At 39.9% G+C, this 19945-nt stretch overlaps 1 protein-coding gene across 2 annotated transcripts in view; it reads right to left on the reverse strand.

The window, feature by feature from the left end:
• The window catches only part of LOC144683821 (succinate--CoA ligase [ADP-forming] subunit beta, mitochondrial-like), a 114247-nt gene that overhangs the window by 76066 nt on the left and 18236 nt on the right, over positions 1-19945 (reverse strand). For both annotated transcript variants that reach the window (XM_078547287.1, XM_078547286.1), the window contains exon 4: positions 3063-3225. In XM_078547287.1, coding sequence (XP_078403413.1) covers positions 3063-3225 — 163 coding nt within the window. The remainder of the gene's footprint in view (positions 1-3062; positions 3226-19945) is intronic.

Consider the following 19945-nt stretch of genomic DNA (forward strand, 5'->3'; position numbering starts at 1 on the left):
TACAAACCAAAGGCCCAGTTAGAGAATTTTGGAACAGCACGTGGAGCCACATGCCCTGCATGGAGTGATGCAGGTGCTTGTGGTTGTATCAGATGTATCTTTGTGTATTTATTATTTAAAATGAAATTTACCTTTTTATTTGAAGTATCATTTGCCTGTTAATTCATGTTTAATTTGCATTAGTTCTGGCTCATGTTAAAGTAAAAGTTACAAGAAGTGAAATCTTGTTGGTAATTTCTTCATTTGGGGTTGTTTGGTAAGTTTGGTTATTTTGGTTAATGGTCATAACAGGGTCGTAACACAATATTGGAATATATATAGCTGGGGAATACTTGCAAACAGTTTTGAATTCATAATTTGTGCATTTGAAGGTTTGTTTTCCTGAGCTTCAACCTACTCAACCAAATTAATATAAATGAGGAAGGCCACTCAATACATCCCAGTACATCCATTCATAAAGACCCTACGGTCCTCAGCCTTACCCATGCTAAAAATGTATCTACCTGAACTTCACCCATGGCATCAATATGCTGACTTTTCCCCCTCTAATCAGGCCGCATACATCAAAATCATTGCCCATCCATTCAAAATATCAAATTTACATCATTCTTTCCCATGTCACATGGTTCCTCATCTAGTGATTTACAAACCAGAATTTTTAGGTAACAAGAACATTCTTTCCAGGGTTTTGCATGAAGGAAGCAATAAGTTCCTGACAGCTGAGGGAAGAAAATACCATACACTTGTTGAAATACATAAGCTAACAGTATTGGAGTGGACCATAACTGCATATTTTATTATGCCCACAATGTCATAATACTATAGGGTCTGTCTTGCCTCTGACATATCCGTAGCAGATTGCGTGTTTTATTAGGACTCTTCATCTCGCCACTATATTCTCCCTGTACCATCACTTTCTTACAACCAAATCTCATGGTTTTTGTGCTGTTCATTTGCTCTTTTCGACAATGTCTCCAAAAACTGTGAACAAGAGACTCACTACTGTAACACCATCAAGGCCAACTGAATAATGATAACCCTTTTCGGTTGTTTTGCTAACTTGAGTAGGTTTGACAGTGATACCTCGTGTCAATTCAGCAACAACAAGCTTCCTAGAAAGCAACAGCATCGAAAAGCATGCAAATGCAAATTAAGAATAGCTGAATCTAGATGCCATGTATTTATTTTTTAAAAATCAATCTTATAAAATTTACAAATCTAATCACCAAGCTTCTTTGTTCCTCTATTTCAAAGTGCATGTATCCTCGCATTCTTCCATTCAAAGTAGATCATCTCAGTTTTCTTTGCAATTTCTTCTAACCGTCTAATCTATTAATCTGCCTACATCCTCCTGAAGTCACTTAGTCCTCTTCATTTAATTATGCACCTTATTTTTCTGTCACCTGCATATCTTGATTTTATATTTGTTATATCTAAGTGAAGATTTGATTTGCAGTAACAGCAATGAATCCACACTGATCCCTTGGAGATGCCACAGTTTACATTCATCCAGTGCAAAAAATACTCATTAACCAGCATTTTCTGACTTCTGTCCTTTAACCAATATGCTATTCATGCAGCCATATTTCCTTTTTTGCCACATACCCTATGTTATCAAGATTTCTATGCAGCACCTTATCAAACACATTCCATTTCCTTATTCAATACACTCCATTATTTCTTCAAAGAACACTACTAGCTTTGTTAGACACAACTTATACAAATTTTATTTGTCCTTAATCAATCCATGATTTTCTAAGTGAATCATATTTTTTGTTTTTTGGAGGCTAACCGCCTATGACCATTAGCCTGATTGGCCCATAATTAACTTCATTTAATCTTTTCTCTCTGGATGAACAGAGGTATTACATTAGCCAGCCTCCAGTATTACAGTGCATCTTTCATATCCAAGGATGTTTGCAAGACTGATAGAAGTCTCTGCTATTTCCTACATGACATTCTCAGCATTTTAGGGGGCATGTTACTGATTGCTCCATTTAATCCCCAATTCCCATAAACGCTCTTCTGTGAAAACTGAGGCAGAGGAGTCTTTCGGTATTTTTGCCATTTCTTTATTGTCAATGGGAATATTTCCTCTAACTTTCTTCAACACTTTTCTGATCCATTCACTTACATGTTATGTGTTTATAGAATCCCTGACTATTGCCCTATCTTCTTCCTACAACTATAGAAACTTACTGCACAGGAGGCCACTCAGCCCATCATGCCAGGGTTGGCTCTTTGAAAGAACGTTCATGCTGAGTCCCATATCCCTGCTTTTTAGCCATAACCCTGTAAGTTCCTCTTCCTCAAGTATCTGCCCAACTCCCTTTTAAAGAATGTCTGCTTTTCTTCACACTCCAGCATCTATAATTTTGTTTTTGAGGTCCCTCTGCATTCTGCTTATTTTTTTCCTGTTATTTGAGATTTGTTATGTGCTCGAGTCTCATCTTACCTTGAATTTCCACAAGTAATTTCAGCACAAAGTAATGGAAAATAAACTGGGCAACTAATGGTCCTAAACAAAGTGGAAAAAGGCAATACCCTCTGACGGTTTGCTTCCATCAAACATACTCAACTTTTTTAAGCAAAAACTATATGCTGCCTGAAAAATCTTAAATTCCCTAAAAAGCGTCCATTCAATAACACAGAAGAAAGACGTTTTTCAGCAATCCATACCCATCAGATTCATTAGGCTCAGTGGGAAGCAGATCACCCAACATGACAGAGTTCCTAATCAATGCCAGGTTAGTTGACCTCATCCAGGATGATGATAGGAGAGCTACAATTGAAGTCAGTATTCTTAGGATATAGAGGGGATAGAAATTAGGCAGGAGTTCCACTCATGGTTCACATTCTGTAAAGAGCCCTCGAGTAGATATTGTACTGTTTGATGACACGTTTTCTTCCATTTCACAGAGGAAGATTTAACTTCAATAAGGATACCAGCAACAATCAAGTCTTCAGAACATGAGTATTAAAGGTTTAATTGAAAAAGCTGGTCCAATAAAATCGACATTATAACGTCACAACAAATTGGAAGCAGTAAATTTGTTACTCACTTGAGAAGACCTGTCCATAGTGATAGCAAAATAGTACTCTCTTCTTGGATACTTGCGCTCACAGATAAACACCTGGTTACATATCCTCCCTTTCTCTCCAGTTTGTTTGGTAAATAGTTTTTTCCCAATCATCCTTGAAGCAATATCCCGGACTTCCTCTGGGCTGCAAAGAAAAAAATCATGTTTTACAGAAAAGCTGAGTGATAAAGCAAAACTTAAATGGACAGTTATAGATACAAGAAACTAATTCCTCTTCCCTTTCGAAATTCATGTCTAAGGCATCAACACATGCATACTCGAAACATCCTAAAACATTTTAGCTAGAACAAGAGACAAAAGCTGTAATTCCACAGCGCTGGCAGATGTTTCTGTGAATGTGGCAGATTATTATTGCTGTTTATAATATGACCTTGCAACCTGCTACCCTAACTCAGCCTGGCCTACATGTTATTGACTCAATCCCAACAGTGTAGCAAGCCATACAGTTGTAGAACAAACTGTTGCAATGTTCAACACTAAGAGAATCAGCCAGGCCTATCATCATTGACTCATACATGGAACAGAATAACACTCAGCCCAGTCGACTTTGCAGAGTGTTCCTTATCAACATCTGAGAAAAGGTGTCCAAGTGGCGAGTTGGCCACAAACTAATAAGCAACAACCTGGCATAGGCATGTTTCTATGGAACACAAAAACAGAATTACCTGGAAAAACTCAGCAGGTCTGGCAGCATCGGCGGAGAAGAAATCAGTTAACGTTTCGAGCCTTCATGGCCCTTCGGCAGAACTGGAGCATAGTTAGAAGAAGGGAGAAATATAAATTGGTTTAAGGTGGGTTGGTGGAGAGAGAGACATTGAGGATGTGGTGTGGTGATTGTGGAGATGAGCAGATAATCAAAAGATGTCACAGACAAAAGGGTCAAAGAGGTGTTGAAGGTGGTGGTATTTGTCTGAGAAAAGTGCTAATTAAGAATGGAAGACAGGATATTCAAAGTACAGCTCTAGTGGGGGTGGGGTGGAAAGACTAAAGGTTTTAGTTTTAGATTTAAAAATAATGGAAATAGGTGGGGAAAGAAGAATCTATATAAATTATTGAAAAAAAAAGCGGGGGGGGGTGGGGAAAGAAACGGGGTGGGGATGGGGGGAGGGGGAGTTTAAGATCTAAAGTTGTTGAATTCAATATTCAGCCCGGAGGGCTGTAAAGTGCCTAGTCGGAAGATGAGGTGCTGTTCCTCCAGTTTGCGTTGGGCTTCACTGGAACAATGCAGCAAGCCAAGGACAGACATGTGGGCAAGAGAACAGGGTGGAGTGTTAAAATGGCAAGCGACAGGGAGGTTTGGGTCTTTCTTGCGGACAGACCGCAGGTGTTCCGCAAAACGGTTACCCAGTTTGCGTTTGGTCTCTCCAATGTAGAGGAGACTGCATTGGGAGCAACGAATGCAGTAGACTAAGTTAGGGGAAATGCAAGTGAAATGCTGCTTCACTTGAAAGGAGTGTTTGGGCCCTTGGACGGTGAGGAGAGAGGAAGTGAAGGGGCAGGTGTTGCATCTTCTGCGTGGGCATGGGGAGGTGCCTCTACATTGGAGAGACCAAACGCAAACTGGGTAACCGTTTTGCGGAACACCTGCGGTCTGTCCGCAAGAAAGACCCAAACCTCCCTGTCGCTTGCCATTTTAACATTCCACCCTGTTCTCTTGCCCACATGTCTGTCCTTGGCTTGCTGCATTGTTCCAGTGAAGCCCAACGCAAACTGGAGGAACAACACCTCATCTTCCGACTAGGCACTTTACAGCCCTCCGGGCTGAATATTGAATTCAACAACTTTAGATCTTAAACTCCCCCTCCCCCCATCCCCACCCCGTTTCTTTCCCCACCCCACCCCGCTTTTTTTTTCAATAATTTATATAGATTCTTCTTTCCCCACCTATTTCCATTATTTTTAAATCTAAAACTAAAACCTTTAGTCTTTCCACCCCACCCCCACTAGAGCTGTACTTTGAATATCCTGTCTTCCATTCTTAATTAGCACTTTTCTCAGACAAATACCACCACCTTCAACACCTCTTTGACCCTTTTGTCTGTGACATCTTTTGATTATCTGCTCATCTCCACAATCACCACACCCTCAATGTCTCTCTCTCCACCCCGCTCCCCCCTCCCCCCCACCCACCTTAAACCAATTTATATTTCTCCCTTCTTCTAACTATGCTCCAGTTCTGCCGAAGGGCCATGAAGGCTCGAAACGTTAACTGATTTCTTCTCCGCCGATGCTGCCAGACCTGCTGAGTTTTTCCAGGTAATTCTGTTTTTGTCATGTTTCTATGGATATGACTATCAGCCAATCAGCCAACATCACAGTCTCCATTACCATTTCAAGGCGTGCCCTGTCCCACAACAGGATAGATCTACAAGAGGTTGGGACCACAGTAGTATACAGGATCATGGAAGAGTCATTGATCCAGATCAAAGAGTTCCAAGGAAGCTTGCTCATCATTCTTGACTGACCACCCTGATCTTCCATTGCTAAATTAACACTCATTCATGCTGATCAGCACTTAAAGGACGCACCAAGTGCCTGCGCCAGGTTGTGGGGAACAGAACATTTTAATCAGCAACACTGCCAGTAGGCTGAATATCCTTTGTTGGTTCAAAATATGCAAGTATATTTATAGAATCACATGAATTACAGCATAGAAGGAGGCTATTATCCTACTGGTAGCTCAACTAGACCTCAGTACTCCAATCCTATCTGCTCCTTCCTCTTTCATTCTCTTACCCTTGAAATACTTAGAAACCATAGAAAGGTTACAGCACAGAAAGAGGCCATTCAGCCCACTGTGCCTGCACTGGCTGAAAAAACTAGCCGTCTATTCTAATCTCGCCTAGTCTGCAGCCTTGCAGGTTACAGCATTTCAGGTGCAGAGCCAGGTACCTTTTAAATGAGTTGAGGGTTTCTGCCTCACCCACCAACCTGGGCAGCGAATTCCTGACACCCACTACCCTCTGGGTGATAAAGTTTTTCCTAATATCCCCTCTAATTCTTCTAACAATCACCTTAAATCTGTACCCCCTGGTAACAGACCTCTCCGCTAGGGGAAACAAATCTTCCCTGTGTACTCTATCTAGGCCCCTCACAATTCTGTACACCTCAATCAGGTCACCCTATAGTTCTAAGGGAAATAACCTTACCCTACCCAATCTTTCTTCATAGCTGCAATTTTCAAGCCCCGGCAACATTCTTGTAAATCTCTTCTGCACTCTCTCCAGAGCAATTATATCCTTCCTGTAATATGGTGACCAGAACTCCAGCTGTGGCCTAACCAACATTTTATACAGTTCCAGCATTAAATCCCTGCTTTTGCATTATATACCTCATCCGTTAAAGGAAAGCATTCCATACCTTCTTTACCACCTTATCTACCTGTCATGACACCTTCAGGCACCTGTGGACATGCATTCCAAGGTCTCTCATTTCCTCTCCCCCTCTCAATATCCTCCCATTTATTGTGTATTCCCTTGCTTTGTTTGCCCTCTCAAAATGCATCACCCTACACTTCTCCGCCCACTCAACCAAACTATTGATATCATTCTGGAGTTCACAACTATCCTCTTTACTATCAACTACACAGCCAATTTTTGGATTATCAGCAAATTTCCAATCATACCTCCCACATTTAAGTCCAAATCATTTTTATATATCATAAGCAGCAAGGGTCCCAATACTGTGGAATGCCACTGGAAACTGCTTTCCACTCGCAAAACCATCCGTTGATCATTATCCTTTGTTTCCGTCACTGAGCCAATTTTCAATCCAACCCGCCACATTTCCGTGTATCCTATGGGTTTTTACTTTTCTGACCAGTCTGCCATCTGGGACCGTGTCAAATGTCTTACTAAAATCCATGTAGACCACATCCACTGTGTCATGATGAGATACCAATGTATATAATGTTATTGGAAATTATTTTAAAACAGAGTTCTAGTGGGGTCTGTGTCTATGTGTGTGTCTGTGTGTATCTTAATTGGATTAAAACCAGCTAGTCTGGGTACTTTGGTGTATAGTAGTTTTGAGGTGGTAATTAGATAAACGGAAGGAGGGTAGAAGGTAAAGTGTAAATTTGCATTTGTTAAAAGAAACTATTCAAGACTGCAGGTGAAATCTAGCTAGAAGGTGCCAAGTGTTTTATTACTAATAAAACTGTTGGTATGAAAAGATGTTATTGTTAGAAGAGGTAAAGTTAAAAGCCTAGTGATACAATGGAAAATTTATATTCAAAGAGAAGGATATGTATAAAGGAGAAAGGAGATTGTGTGTAAGGCAGAGGCATTTTAAGATCCAACAAGTGTGAGAAGCATCCAGCCTGTAAACCTCAAGTCTGTCTGCAAGGATCCAGAGCTGAAAGAAACTCATTTTGAATGCGACAGTCCAGGGTGTGCTTTGCCAGAGGTCTGTTAAATCTATGAGTTTTACTGTTGCCTTAACAGGGTTGTAACTAAGAGCCAGATTAATTAGGGGATTTTTGTAGTTATTATAGTAGTAATTTTGTAGACATATGTATGTGTTTACAATCTTTCTTGTATTAAATGTTCAATTTAGTTTTATAAAAAAGCCTCTTGAGACTCGGCGGTCTTATTACTACTGAATTCAAAGCCTATCTCGAAACATACAAATTGCAAAAATGGGTTATGACAGTTGTTTTAAGTTTCCCTCTGGGATTTGAACAACTCAGCCTTTACCATAGGCTGTGTCACAGTAACTGCACTACCCTCATCAATCCTCCTTGTTGCTTCCTCAAAAAATTCAATTAACTTAGTAAGACACAAACTTCCCCTAACAAAACTATGCTGACTATCCCTGATCAATCTGTGCCTTTCTAAGTGACAGTTTATCCTGGATCTCAAAATTGATTCTAATGATTCGCCCACCACAGAAGTCAGACTGACAGGCCTATAATTATTTAGCCTAACCCTCACCCCTTTTTAAACAATGGTACACCATTCGTAGACCTCCAATCCTCTGGTAACTCGCCTGTATCTAGTGAGGATTGAAAAATGATCCTCAGGGCATCCGCTATTTCCTCCCTGGCTTCCTTTAACAGCCTGAGATAGAATCCATCCAGCCCTGGTGATTTATCCACTTACAAGGATGTCAGTCCCTACAGTACTTCCTTTCTCATTATGCTTATTGTATCTAATATTTCACGCTCCTCCTCATTAGCTAGAATGTCTGCATCATCCCTCTTCTTCGTGAAGACAGGGACAAAGTACTCATTAAGAATCCTACCAATATCTTCTGCATCAATGCATAAGTTACCGTGCACATCCCTGATAGGCCCGACCCTTTCCTTAGCTCTCCTTAGACTCTTGCTCTTTCTGTACTGATAAAACATCTTTGGATTTTCCTTGATTTTACCTGCCAATATTTTTTCCTATACTCTTTGCTTTCCTGATTTTCTTTTTTACTTCACCCCTATCTTTGCTATACTCCTCTAGGTTTTCTAACACTTTTTAAATGACTATCATAAGCTTTCTTTTTCTGCTCTATCTTACCCTGTATGCTTCTAGATAACCAGGGCACTCTAGATTTGGCACTACCACTCTTTTTCATTGTGGGGACTTATCCAGTGCTATTTTAAATTATGCTTAAGTTTATCACATTCAAGGAGATCCACCACCTGTTCCCTCAGTTTAGATTATGATAGCTCTTCTCCTTGGCCTGACCAGCTATGTATTTTCTAAAGTAACAGTTTGACAACATTTATTGTTATTACCAGTGACTGTAATTGATTTGAGAACACGCTCAAAATGCTTCAAATGAAACACAAAAGTGTTGAAAATAAGGAAACTCCAGGTAACCACCAATCTTGCCCCCTCACTTGGAAGGTTGTTTGACTTGGAAAGATCCATTTGTCTCATTCTGGATAGGGTCATATCACTTACAGTCTTTGGCTCAAGCAACTCGGTCAATCAGCGTGTACTGAGCCATAAACAATGACTGCACACGCATAACTGAAAATGGTGACTACAAAGTCGCAAAGGGGAAAAATAAATCAATTAGAGGGGAGGGAGGATAAGGAATGGCTAAAGGTAATAAACAAAGAGAGAGAAAAAACACACACGTTAACAGCACAGTAAGTAGAGAGAATTATGCGCATTACTGTAAGATGCTTAACCCTGGTACCTAAGCAAGAATTTTGATTCATGTCAACACCATGGTTTCCATCCCACCTCTACAGCAATAGTCTTTTATTTTAATAATTATAGAAAATGCAACAGAGACTGCATTTTTTTGCATTAAATATTCCAAAAGGTTCACATAATTTGTCATCTAGCAGCCCTGTTATTAAAAAGAACCAAACAAGAAATTATTAAAATATCAACATCACAGAGCATAAGGTTGCTATGGCATAGAATAAGGCCATTGAGTCCATGAGTCATTGAGTCATTGAGTCCATGCTGGCTCTCTGTAGAACAATGTCACATAACCCTCAATTCTAACAGCAAAATTCAAGGTTAGCACTGAAACCTAAATAGAAACAACAGAATACTAGCACTACTAACATAAAGTACCTGCCTTTGTTATCACTATAAAGAGGACGCTGATCTTTGAGTGACAAAGCATCAACTACAGGAATGAAATAGATTCAAGTAATTTTGTAGTCAACGTGTGTTATAAATAACACTAGGACTGTTTGATATCAATTTTAATCCATCTATTGTGCACACAAAATGAACTTTAATAATTCTCACTTACATGTAGCAAATTTCATCTCCATCCAAAAGGAATTTATTTTAAAAATCTAATTTTACAGAAACTAGTTTGAAATTTCCCTGGGGTAGTTTTAACTGCCATGTGTTTTATTCAACTAGTGTTAATTTCAAGTGCTACAAAATTTTAGCATCGTAGGAAAAGAAAAGCATAAAAGTAATGTACGATAACTACTAACAATAGAGGCAATTTCCCAGTCAAATCCTTCCACTCTTTGACAATTTTAAAATATACAGTAGTATAGTGGCAATATTAGCATTTTTCAGGACTAGTATATAATCAGGATTGGTAATCTATCAATCTAAATCTACAAATTAAAATGCTACCATGGCAGTTTCAGAATTTCATTTTCTTTTAAATCTGGAAATAAAAAGCTGGTGTTATGATGTGGCAGGTGATGTGTGCCAGGCAGACCAAATGCACAAGGGAAACTTGGCCACGCTATCACAACAGTTTTGCAATTTGTATTTATTACAAGATGAGTTAAGCACTGAATTCAGAAATAATGAGCCCAATAACACCTTTAGAGATTTTAAAAATTAAACTAAAACATTTATTAACAGAAGAAAAGATTTCAAACACATACTTAAGATTAAAGTTACTTAATATTATAACGAATCCCAAAATTCCTAATTAACCTGGCTCCCAACTACACACCTCCTTTATGGCAACAATCCAAAATATATTTTTTAAATTTAAATAACAAGCCAGCACATTTACCACAGCACCCGCTCGACAATGGAATTCCAAAGGCTTTTCTCCAACTTTCGTTACTGGACACAGCAGACTTTTGCAAACATGGCTGGACGATTCCCCAAGTCTGTTTTACACACTCCTTTTTGTTCTTATATAGGCCCCCAACATCACCTTCCTTCCTTCTTTATATATGTTTCTCTCTCTTTAATCTGTAAATTCTATTGTTCTATATGTCTTTAGAAATATGTTTTTCCCATAATAAAAAATCTTTCATGTTGCCAATATGGTCAGTACCTTTTGGGAAAAATGAACATAATAACCTTGCCCTATTTATCTTGTTAGTTGTAAATATCTAACATCCCTTTGAAATCCAAACAACTCCACTTAGCTAAAAAATGCAAATTTCCTTCGCACCCTACAGGCTAAGACCTCATCCATGTTTACTCTTTAACATTTCAAATGCCTTTTACTCCTAACTTCTTTTGATAATTTCAAACTTGCAGCCTATCTGACTCCAATTTAATTAAATCACACAGACAGAACCATCTATACTCACACCCATAAACCTACTTCACAATAAACCACAATAATATTATGAAACGTATTATAGTTTTGTGACATTGGTATCGGTAAGCATGGCCAGAAAGATATTGGATTGTCGTAAAATAGCATACTGTTTCACAAAGACCCTTTAACGAAGGAACCCTGCCATCCTTATCCAGTCTCACCTATATGTAACTGTACTCCCACCTCAATGTGCGACTGCCCTTTGAAGTAATCAATCAGTTGTATCAAACAGCTAAGCACCTTCACCACACAGACTAAGCAAGCTAAAGGCAGCAGCTAACCATCGCCACCTTCTCAGAGCAGCTAGGGATGGGTAATAAATGCGAAGGCAGAACACACCTAAGGAACCTAGTGATGTCAAATTATTAAAATAATCTATTTTACTTCACTGGTATAATCAATAAAGAAATCCCTGACTAGGTTATGCAAATCAAAGGCTATTATTACAAGAATAGTGCATTTTATGTGAAAAAACACCATTTTTCTTTATAGATAAAAAAGGACATCGAGCCAAAGAAAGAAATATTAGGGGAGGTGACTAATATTTAAAGAAGTCTTAAAGGGCGTCAGAGAGATTGAGAGATTTAAGAAGAGAACCCCAGAGCTTAAGGCCCAGACAGCTAGAAGAATGGCCACCAATGATGGAGCGAAGATGGTGGTGGCACACAACAGCTCAGAATCAGAGGAACAGAGAAGAGTTGTGTGGCATTCCACAAACAACAGGAAACAGGGTATCTGATTCACGTGATCTGCACTGTACTAGGGAGTAGCGTGTTTCATTGCTGAATGCAGCTCCACTGCTGTTCAATATCACTATCTGCCAGTAAATGGGTAAGATAATAGAATACTATTCAATTATAAGCATTTGTTACATCCCCACCCAGTGGGAAAGCTAGATATTACAGCATCCTAAAGGCTGAGCTGAAACTGGTGGAAAAAAACTTTAAATTTATGCTTGAAATCTGAAAAAAAACAGAAAATGTTAGAAATGCTCAGCAGGTCTGGCAGCATCTGTGGAAAGAGAAACAGTTAATGTTTCAGGTCGATGGCCTTTCATCAGAACTCTTGAATTCACCGCTACTTCTCCTCCAGGAATGCCAATCTTGAAAAAGTTCCGGTCTTCTCTTTGATTTCCATTTCCATTTGTATTTCTTACCTTCTTTAAATTAAATTTGATAAAGTTTAAGTCCTGAGGTACCACTCCGGACAACCTATAAAACAAAAATAAAAATACCTGGAAAAACTCAGCAGGTCTGACAGCATCTGCGGAGAGGAATACAGTTAATGTTTCGAGTCCGCATGACTCTTCAACAGAACTAAGCAAAAATAGTCTTCCCAGCAGCCCAGTTTCTAAACTTTCCATCCAATGTCGCATTAAGCCCACCAAAGGAAAACAGATCACTGACTCGATCCTCAGTCTGTGCAGTGGTAGGTGCTGCAGTTGCTTTAACACATTCAGGCTGCATGTGAGGTGGGGGGGTGGGTGGCGGCAGGTGGTTGGGGCAAGGGGAGCAGGGAGTGAGAGGAATGAACTCAGGCTGGGTCCTCACATGTTGCAAATATCAGCACCCAGTGAAGGGAACACACAAAGAGGTGTCAATTTTGGGCAGTATTGGACTCAGCGGTGATACCTCTGCGGTGTCACCTATGAAATCTTACCCCAGTATGATTCTGTACCTTCAAGAGAAGATGAGCAAAATTAAGGGTCAAAAAATGACACAGCTTTCTTCCCTACATTAAAACAAATCTCTCCAGCACTCAGACAATAGCAGTCAGAGTTCTATGGGTATGATAGAAAGATGAAAGCACACTTGCTACTGAAAAAGGTTTTTACTCATGTCACCGTTGCTTCTCTTGCCAATCACCTAAAGTCTGTTTCCTCTGGATCTCAGTCCTTCCACCAATGGGAAGTTTCTCCCAATCTACTCTGTGCAGACCCCTCATGATTTTGAGCACGTGTATCGAATCTTCTCTCAACCTACTCTTTTCCACATAGAACAGCCTCAACTTCACCAATCTATCCACATAACTGAAGTTCCTCATCCCTGGAACCATTCTCGTGAATCTTTTCTGCACTCTCTCTAATGCTTTCACATCCTTTCAGAAGTGTGACACCCAGAAGTGGACACAATACTCCAGCTGAGGCTGAACCAGTGTCTGATGTAAGTTTATCATAACTTCCTCGCTTTTGTACTCTATGGCCCTATTTATAAAGCTCAGGATCCCTTGTACTTTATTAACTGTGCTCTCAACTACACCGCTACCTTCAATGATTTATGTACATATACACAATTGTCCCTCCGCTCCTGTACCCCGTTTAGAATTGTACGCATTATTTAATATTGGCTTTCTCTGCATTCCTCATATCAAAATGAATCACTTCACACTTCTCTATATTAAATTTCATCTGCCACTTGCCTGCCAACCTTTGTTCCTTTGAAGATCTACACTATCCTCCACCCAGTTTACAACATTTCCAAGTTTCGTATCACCTGCAAATTTTCAACATGTGCCCTGTACACCCACGTCTAGGTCAATAATATATATCAAAAAAAGCAGGGGTCCTAACACCAACCACTGGGAAACCCTGTGTAGAACGTTTCCTCCATTCAAAAAAACAACCAAAATCTATGGGCAGGATTTTACCGTCGGTGAGCAGGGGCGGGGCCCGCTCGCCGACACGTAAAATGACGCGGGATGACGTCGGGCGGAACTCCCGACGTCACCCGCCCCATTTAAATTTTCAGGAAGGCGGGGGGGGCAGCAAAATCAGCTGTGCACCCACCAACCTGTCAATGGCCAATTGAGGCCTTTGACAGGATCAATTAAGCAATTAAAGGACCTGCCCTTCCAACCTTAAGGTTGGCAGGCAGGCCAGGAGTCCCGGCGGCAACTAGAAAAAACATGAAACCTCATCCACCGGCGGGATGAGGTTTCATGTCGGGTTTTTAAAATTTTAATAAAGTTGTTATGGAAATTATGAACATGTCCCAACTCATGTAACATTATCACATGGAAGGGAATTTTTTTTTTCTATTTTTAATATTGTTGAAAGTAGAGGCAATCTCCCTGAGGCAGCACCTAGCCTCAGGGAGATGGGTGCACTCTTTTGTGCGCATGCGCGAAAGAGCGCACTCTCAATTTTAGGGATTCCCCCCTGCCCACACAGGGAGCGCAAAGCGCTTCCCTGTGGAGGTCACACTGGGCGGGCCTTAATTGGCCCGCCCACGTAAAATGGTGCCGCGCCTCCGATCGGGGGGAAAATTCTGCACTATGTTTCCTGTCAATCAGTCAATTTTGTATCTATGCTGCTAATGTCTTTTTATTCCATGAGTGCTAATTTTGCTCACAAGTCTGTTATGTGGCACTTTCTCAAATGCTTTTGGAAGTTCATGGACACTACACTACCCTCATTCACCCTCTGTTACCTCATCAAAAAACTCAGGTTAGTTAAACATGATTTGTTTTTAAGAAATCCATTCTGGTTTGCCTTAGTGAATTCACATTTGTCCAAGTGACTGTTAATTTTGTCCCGGATAATTGTTTCCAAAAGCTTCAGCACTGCCAAGGGTAAACTGACTGTCCTGTAGTTGCTTGGATTATCCTTAGCGACTTTTTGAATAAGGGTGTAATATTTGCAATTATGCAGTCCTCTGGCACCACCTTTGTATCTAAGGAAGACTGCAAAATTATGGCCAGTGCCTCTGCAATTTCCACCCTTTCTTCCCACAGTGATCTTGAATGCATCACATCCAGTCCTGGTGTCTTAGTAACTAAGAACAGCCAGCTTTCTAATACCTCCTTTATCAATTTTTAACCCATCCAGTGTCTCAACTACCTCCTCTTTCATGAATGACTTGGGGACATCTTCTTCCTTGATAAAGAAAGATGCAAAGTACCATTTGCTCAGCAATGCACCTCACCAATCCACCCCCCAAACCCTCCCTCCCCCACGTGAATCATTTTTTGGTCCATAATCATCCCCACTATTCCTTTTACCGTTCTTTTACTATTTATATGTCTTTAGAATACTTTTAGACTCTTGCTACCAGTCTCTTCTCAGACTGCATCTTTGCTTCTCTTATTTGTTTTTTCACATCCCCTCTGCAATTTCTTTATTGAGCCTGGTTCTCAGTTGTATTCTCCACCTGACATGTGTCATATTTATCTTGTCAGCTTTATAATATACACTATCTTTTCTGTCATCCAGGGATCACTAATTTTGCTTGCCCTGCCTTTCCACATTGTGGGAATGTACCTTGACTTTACACGAACTATCTCCTCCCAAAAGGCAGCCCATTGACCCGATACAGCTTTGCCTGCCAATTCCAATTCCAATTTATCTGGGCCAGATCCATTCACACCCCAATGAAGTTAGCCCTTCCCTAATTAATTATTCTTACTCTGCATTGCTCCTTGTCTATTTCAATAGCCAACTTAAACCTTATACTATGATAAATGTTGCTCCACTGATACTTGATCCATTTGACCCACCTCATTCCCCAGAACCAGATCCAGCAATGCCTCCTTCCTCATTGGGCTGGAAACATACTGATATATAAAATTCTCCTGGACACACTCTAGAAACTCTTGTCCCTCTCTTCCCGTTACACCATTACTATCCTAATCTATATTAGGATAATTAAAGTCCCCATTATAACTACTCTATAATTCTTGCACTTTTCTGTAATTTCTTTGCAAATTTGTTCCTCAATACCTTTTCTACTAGCTGGTGACCTATAGGCTACACCCAGTAATGTAATGGCACCTCAGATGTTTCTCAGCTCTAACCAAACAGATTTTGTTCTTTATCCATCTGGGACACCCTCTTTCTCCACATAACTGAAATGCTCTCCTTAATCAATACTGCCACCCGTCCTCCTTTCTTTCTTTCCCTGTCTTTTCTGAACACCTTGCATCCTGGAATATTTAGTATCTAGTCCTGCCCTTTATTGTGCCAAGTCTCTGTTCTCACCGTCATATTTCCACGTGACTATCTGTGCCTGAAGCTCACCAACCTTACTAACCACACTCCGTGCATTCACATACAAGCACAGTAAACCTAATTAAGACCTCATTACATTCCTCCTTAACTCCGATCCCACCTAATGCCTTACTATTTCCTACTCGTGTTATCTGTCTCTCCCAATTCTTTGTGCGCCTGGGTTTTCCTCTCTAATATTAATTCCTGGTTCCCTCACCCCTGCTAATTTAGTTTAAACTATCCCAAATAGCATTAGCAAATCACCCTGCAAAGAAATTGGTCCCAACTCTGTTCAGGTGCAACCAGTCTGATCTGTACAGCTGCCACCTTCCCCAAAACTGGTCCCAATACCCCAGGAAATTAAAGCGCTGCCTTCTGCACCATCCTTCTAGCCACGCATTCATGTGCTCTATCCTCCTGTTTCTATATTCACTTGTGCATGGTACCGAGAATAATCTGGAGATTACTACCTGTGAAGTCCTGCCTGCTAGTTTCCTTCCTAGCTCCCTAAACTCTGTCTGCAGGACCACATCCCTCTCTCTAACTTTGTTTGTTGATATCGGTATCAACAAACACCCATCGTCTTTTCACCCTCCCAGCTCAGAGTGCATTACACCACTCAGTAACAACCTTGACCCTGACAGCACATGACCTCTCATGTATCATGCTGCATTCAGATTTGCAGTCACAGAATTGCTTGTTTGTTCCCTTAACTATCAAAATCCCTACCATTACTGCTTTTCCAATCTTCTTCCTGCCCCTCTGTACAGCTGAGTCAGCCGTGGCACCATGGACTTGGTTCTGGCTGCACTTCCCAAATGAACCATCACTCTAACTAGTATTCAGAACTGAATACAGATTGGAGAGTGAGATGCACACAGGAGATTCCTGCCCTACCTGCTTGGTCTTTCTTGACTGCCGGCCGGTCATTCGTTCTGTCTGCATTCCCTTAAACTGTGGAGTGATCACATCCATAAACATGCTATCCACAAAGCTCTCAACCTCACAGATGTGTCACAATGATGCCATCTGCTGCTCAAGCTTCAAAACCCAGAGCTCAAGCTGCTGCAGCTGATGACACTTCCTGTACATATAGTTACCCAGTATACAAGAAGCATTCTGCAGTTCCCACATGAAACAGGATGTGTAATCCATGACACCAAGCTGTCCTGTTATGCCTCTATATATTAAATTATTAAACCTACGACTTAAATAAATAAAGACTCGCCAGCCAATCATCAATGAGCTGCTTTTCCTATGTTAACATCACTTTAGTATATAGGGAAGTTAAATGAAATGGTTTTACTTAACTCTTAGTATCTAAAGCTTTTATAATTTTCAGAAAAATTCAGATTTCTTTAGTTTCACTATTCCCTATTATTTAATTTTAGCTTGACCCCTAGATCTGATTGATTAATTGAGCACTGATTTCAATTACAAAAATTATCAAATCGGCTTTAATTTTCAGTTTTCATACTAATTAATCGATCAAGCCTTGACTTGTAATAGAATAGTTCAGGTTAAATCAAAATCTTACCAGAATACTCACCCTAGCCTACTTCCTGTTTCCCCATGCTCTTCGATGGTTGTGAATCATTCGACCGTTGTGTCTGTGCCAGCTCTTTGCAAGGGCAACTCATCTAGTCCCACTCCACTGCTCTTTCCTCATGGCCCTGCAAATTTTCTCTCTTCAGGTGCTTATCCAGCTCCCTTTTGAGAGTAATGATTGAATCTGTCTCCACCACACTCTCACAGTTCATTCCAGATACTAACAACTCGCTACATAAAAATATTTTTCCTCATGATGCCATTGGTTCTTTTAAAAATCTCCTTAAATCAGTGTCCTCTGGTTCTCAAACCTTACGCCAATGGCAACAGTTTCTCTCTGCCTAATCTGTCTAGACCTCTCATGCATTTGAACACATCTCTCAACCGTCCTTCTCTAAGTGCAAGAGCCCCCGCTTCTTCAATCTATCCATGCAAGTGAATTCCCTCATCTGGAACCATTCTTATAAATCTTTTCCTCACTCTTTCTAAATCTTTCAGAAACAAGCTTGTCTTGTTGTTGTCAACAATTCACACTTTCAGGAAATGGAAGGTGAAGTGAGAGAAAACTGGTAAGGAAAACAAATTAATCACAAACATTGTAGCTTTTCTTTAGGAACCCCAAGTTTAGATTACAGATGTTCAAAGACTGTACACATTCATTTTTTGAAGAAACTGTATTCTGCAAGCTCTCACAGATGAAAAAACAAAGTTAAAAAAACTAATTTTGTTTTGACTTGTAAAACATGTCACATGAATTACAAGTAACAACCTAAGACGCACTCAGTAGTTCCCATTAATAATCCTCTAGTTACAGAGGATATTTAATGTTACAGCTGAAGGGTTTACATTACTGAGACTGTGAAATTATTACCATACTAACTTTATTTGACAGGAGGTCATAATAAATTTCTCAAAACTGTACTAGGCTGTTCAGTGTTATAAATAGCTCACATTCTATCCTTTCTCTGTATCAAGTTTTTGATACATAATGTAAAGAAATTGTAAACATTAAACAAGTAAGTTCTAAGAAGTGATTCAGAGGCCACATTATAGACCCATATGGCATATATGTTTTACTAAAAAGTCATCAGTTTAGAATTATATTAGTCACGCAAATCTAAAGATGCATCAAGATTTTGATTTCTGGTAAGTCTTGGCAAACCTATCACAGAATTGGATTAGGTTTGCTGAAGACATTAGCCTTGACGTGCAGGACAACACTAGTGGTCCTGACTGAGGACAAATTTGAAATGGTGAATTTTAATGACTGCAAAAAGAACAAAAGTGCATCATACCTCTACATTAACACTAGTTTGGTTAAGGACAATGCTTTTGAGTAACCGAACTTTGCCCAGTTTTTGGCCATGCATGCGATAGCTACCAATCACATACAGTTAAAGGCTTTAGTTTTAGTAGGTAAAGCACATATAAATTTCCTAAACATAGTTCCCGACTTCAGATGAAGTTCATTCCCTCCTTTAGAACTCTTTCCAGGTCAACTTGCGCATCACTGGAATTTAATAATGCTTTATGACTTTTAGTAATTATCCTATTGAGTGCACGTTACTACTTTGAAAAGTAAATTAAAGCAATCAGACATTCAATGATGACTTGTTGAAAATTAAGCTTAAGAGCACCAAATGGCTGGTTTTTGAAATGTCACATTAAAGCTGGGCAATAATCATTCCCTTTATCAATTATGTTAACAAGGAGTATTAGATCATCTAAACCAAAACAAAATGACTTCATATAAGCTCCACCAGTAATTATCAGTTTTCAGAAGAATACGTGGTACTATAATGAAGATTCTGCATTCAGCAGAAATTTTTCAAACGGACCACTTGTTCAGTCTTTTCTGCCACCAAGAGGCATTTCAGGGAGTTACCAAATACAGCTGAAATTCTGATGCTACAATCAAAAACATTACAACATCCCTGATCAGTTGACCTAATCGGAGGGTTCAGCCATCTGTTTGATGAAGCTTAGACAGGCATTACACGTACGACAGCCATTTGGAGATTGAATGGCTTTTATCAGAATAAATCATGAACAAATTTATACCTTTGGTGTCAAAGGACACAAGATTAAAGTGGCACCACAACTGGTTCATAGAAGACCCTAGATAATGGAACAAATAAGCTTCTCAGACAGAAAAGAGCAGGGGCAAATACAGACAGTGTGGGGTTGGGGGGGGGATAAAACAGAAGCCAAATTACAACTTTGTGTTAAGAAGGAGTGTAATGTCATCGTCGTACTGAACCATACAGGGAAATTTCAAGGTCAATGCCAAGCTTGTGCTGCAACACAGCCAAGAATGGGG

The sequence above is a fragment of the Cetorhinus maximus genome, chromosome 8 (assembly GCF_964194155.1).
Source record: "Cetorhinus maximus chromosome 8, sCetMax3.hap1.1, whole genome shotgun sequence".
In the NCBI taxonomy this organism is placed as follows: Eukaryota; Metazoa; Chordata; class Chondrichthyes; order Lamniformes; family Cetorhinidae; genus Cetorhinus; species Cetorhinus maximus.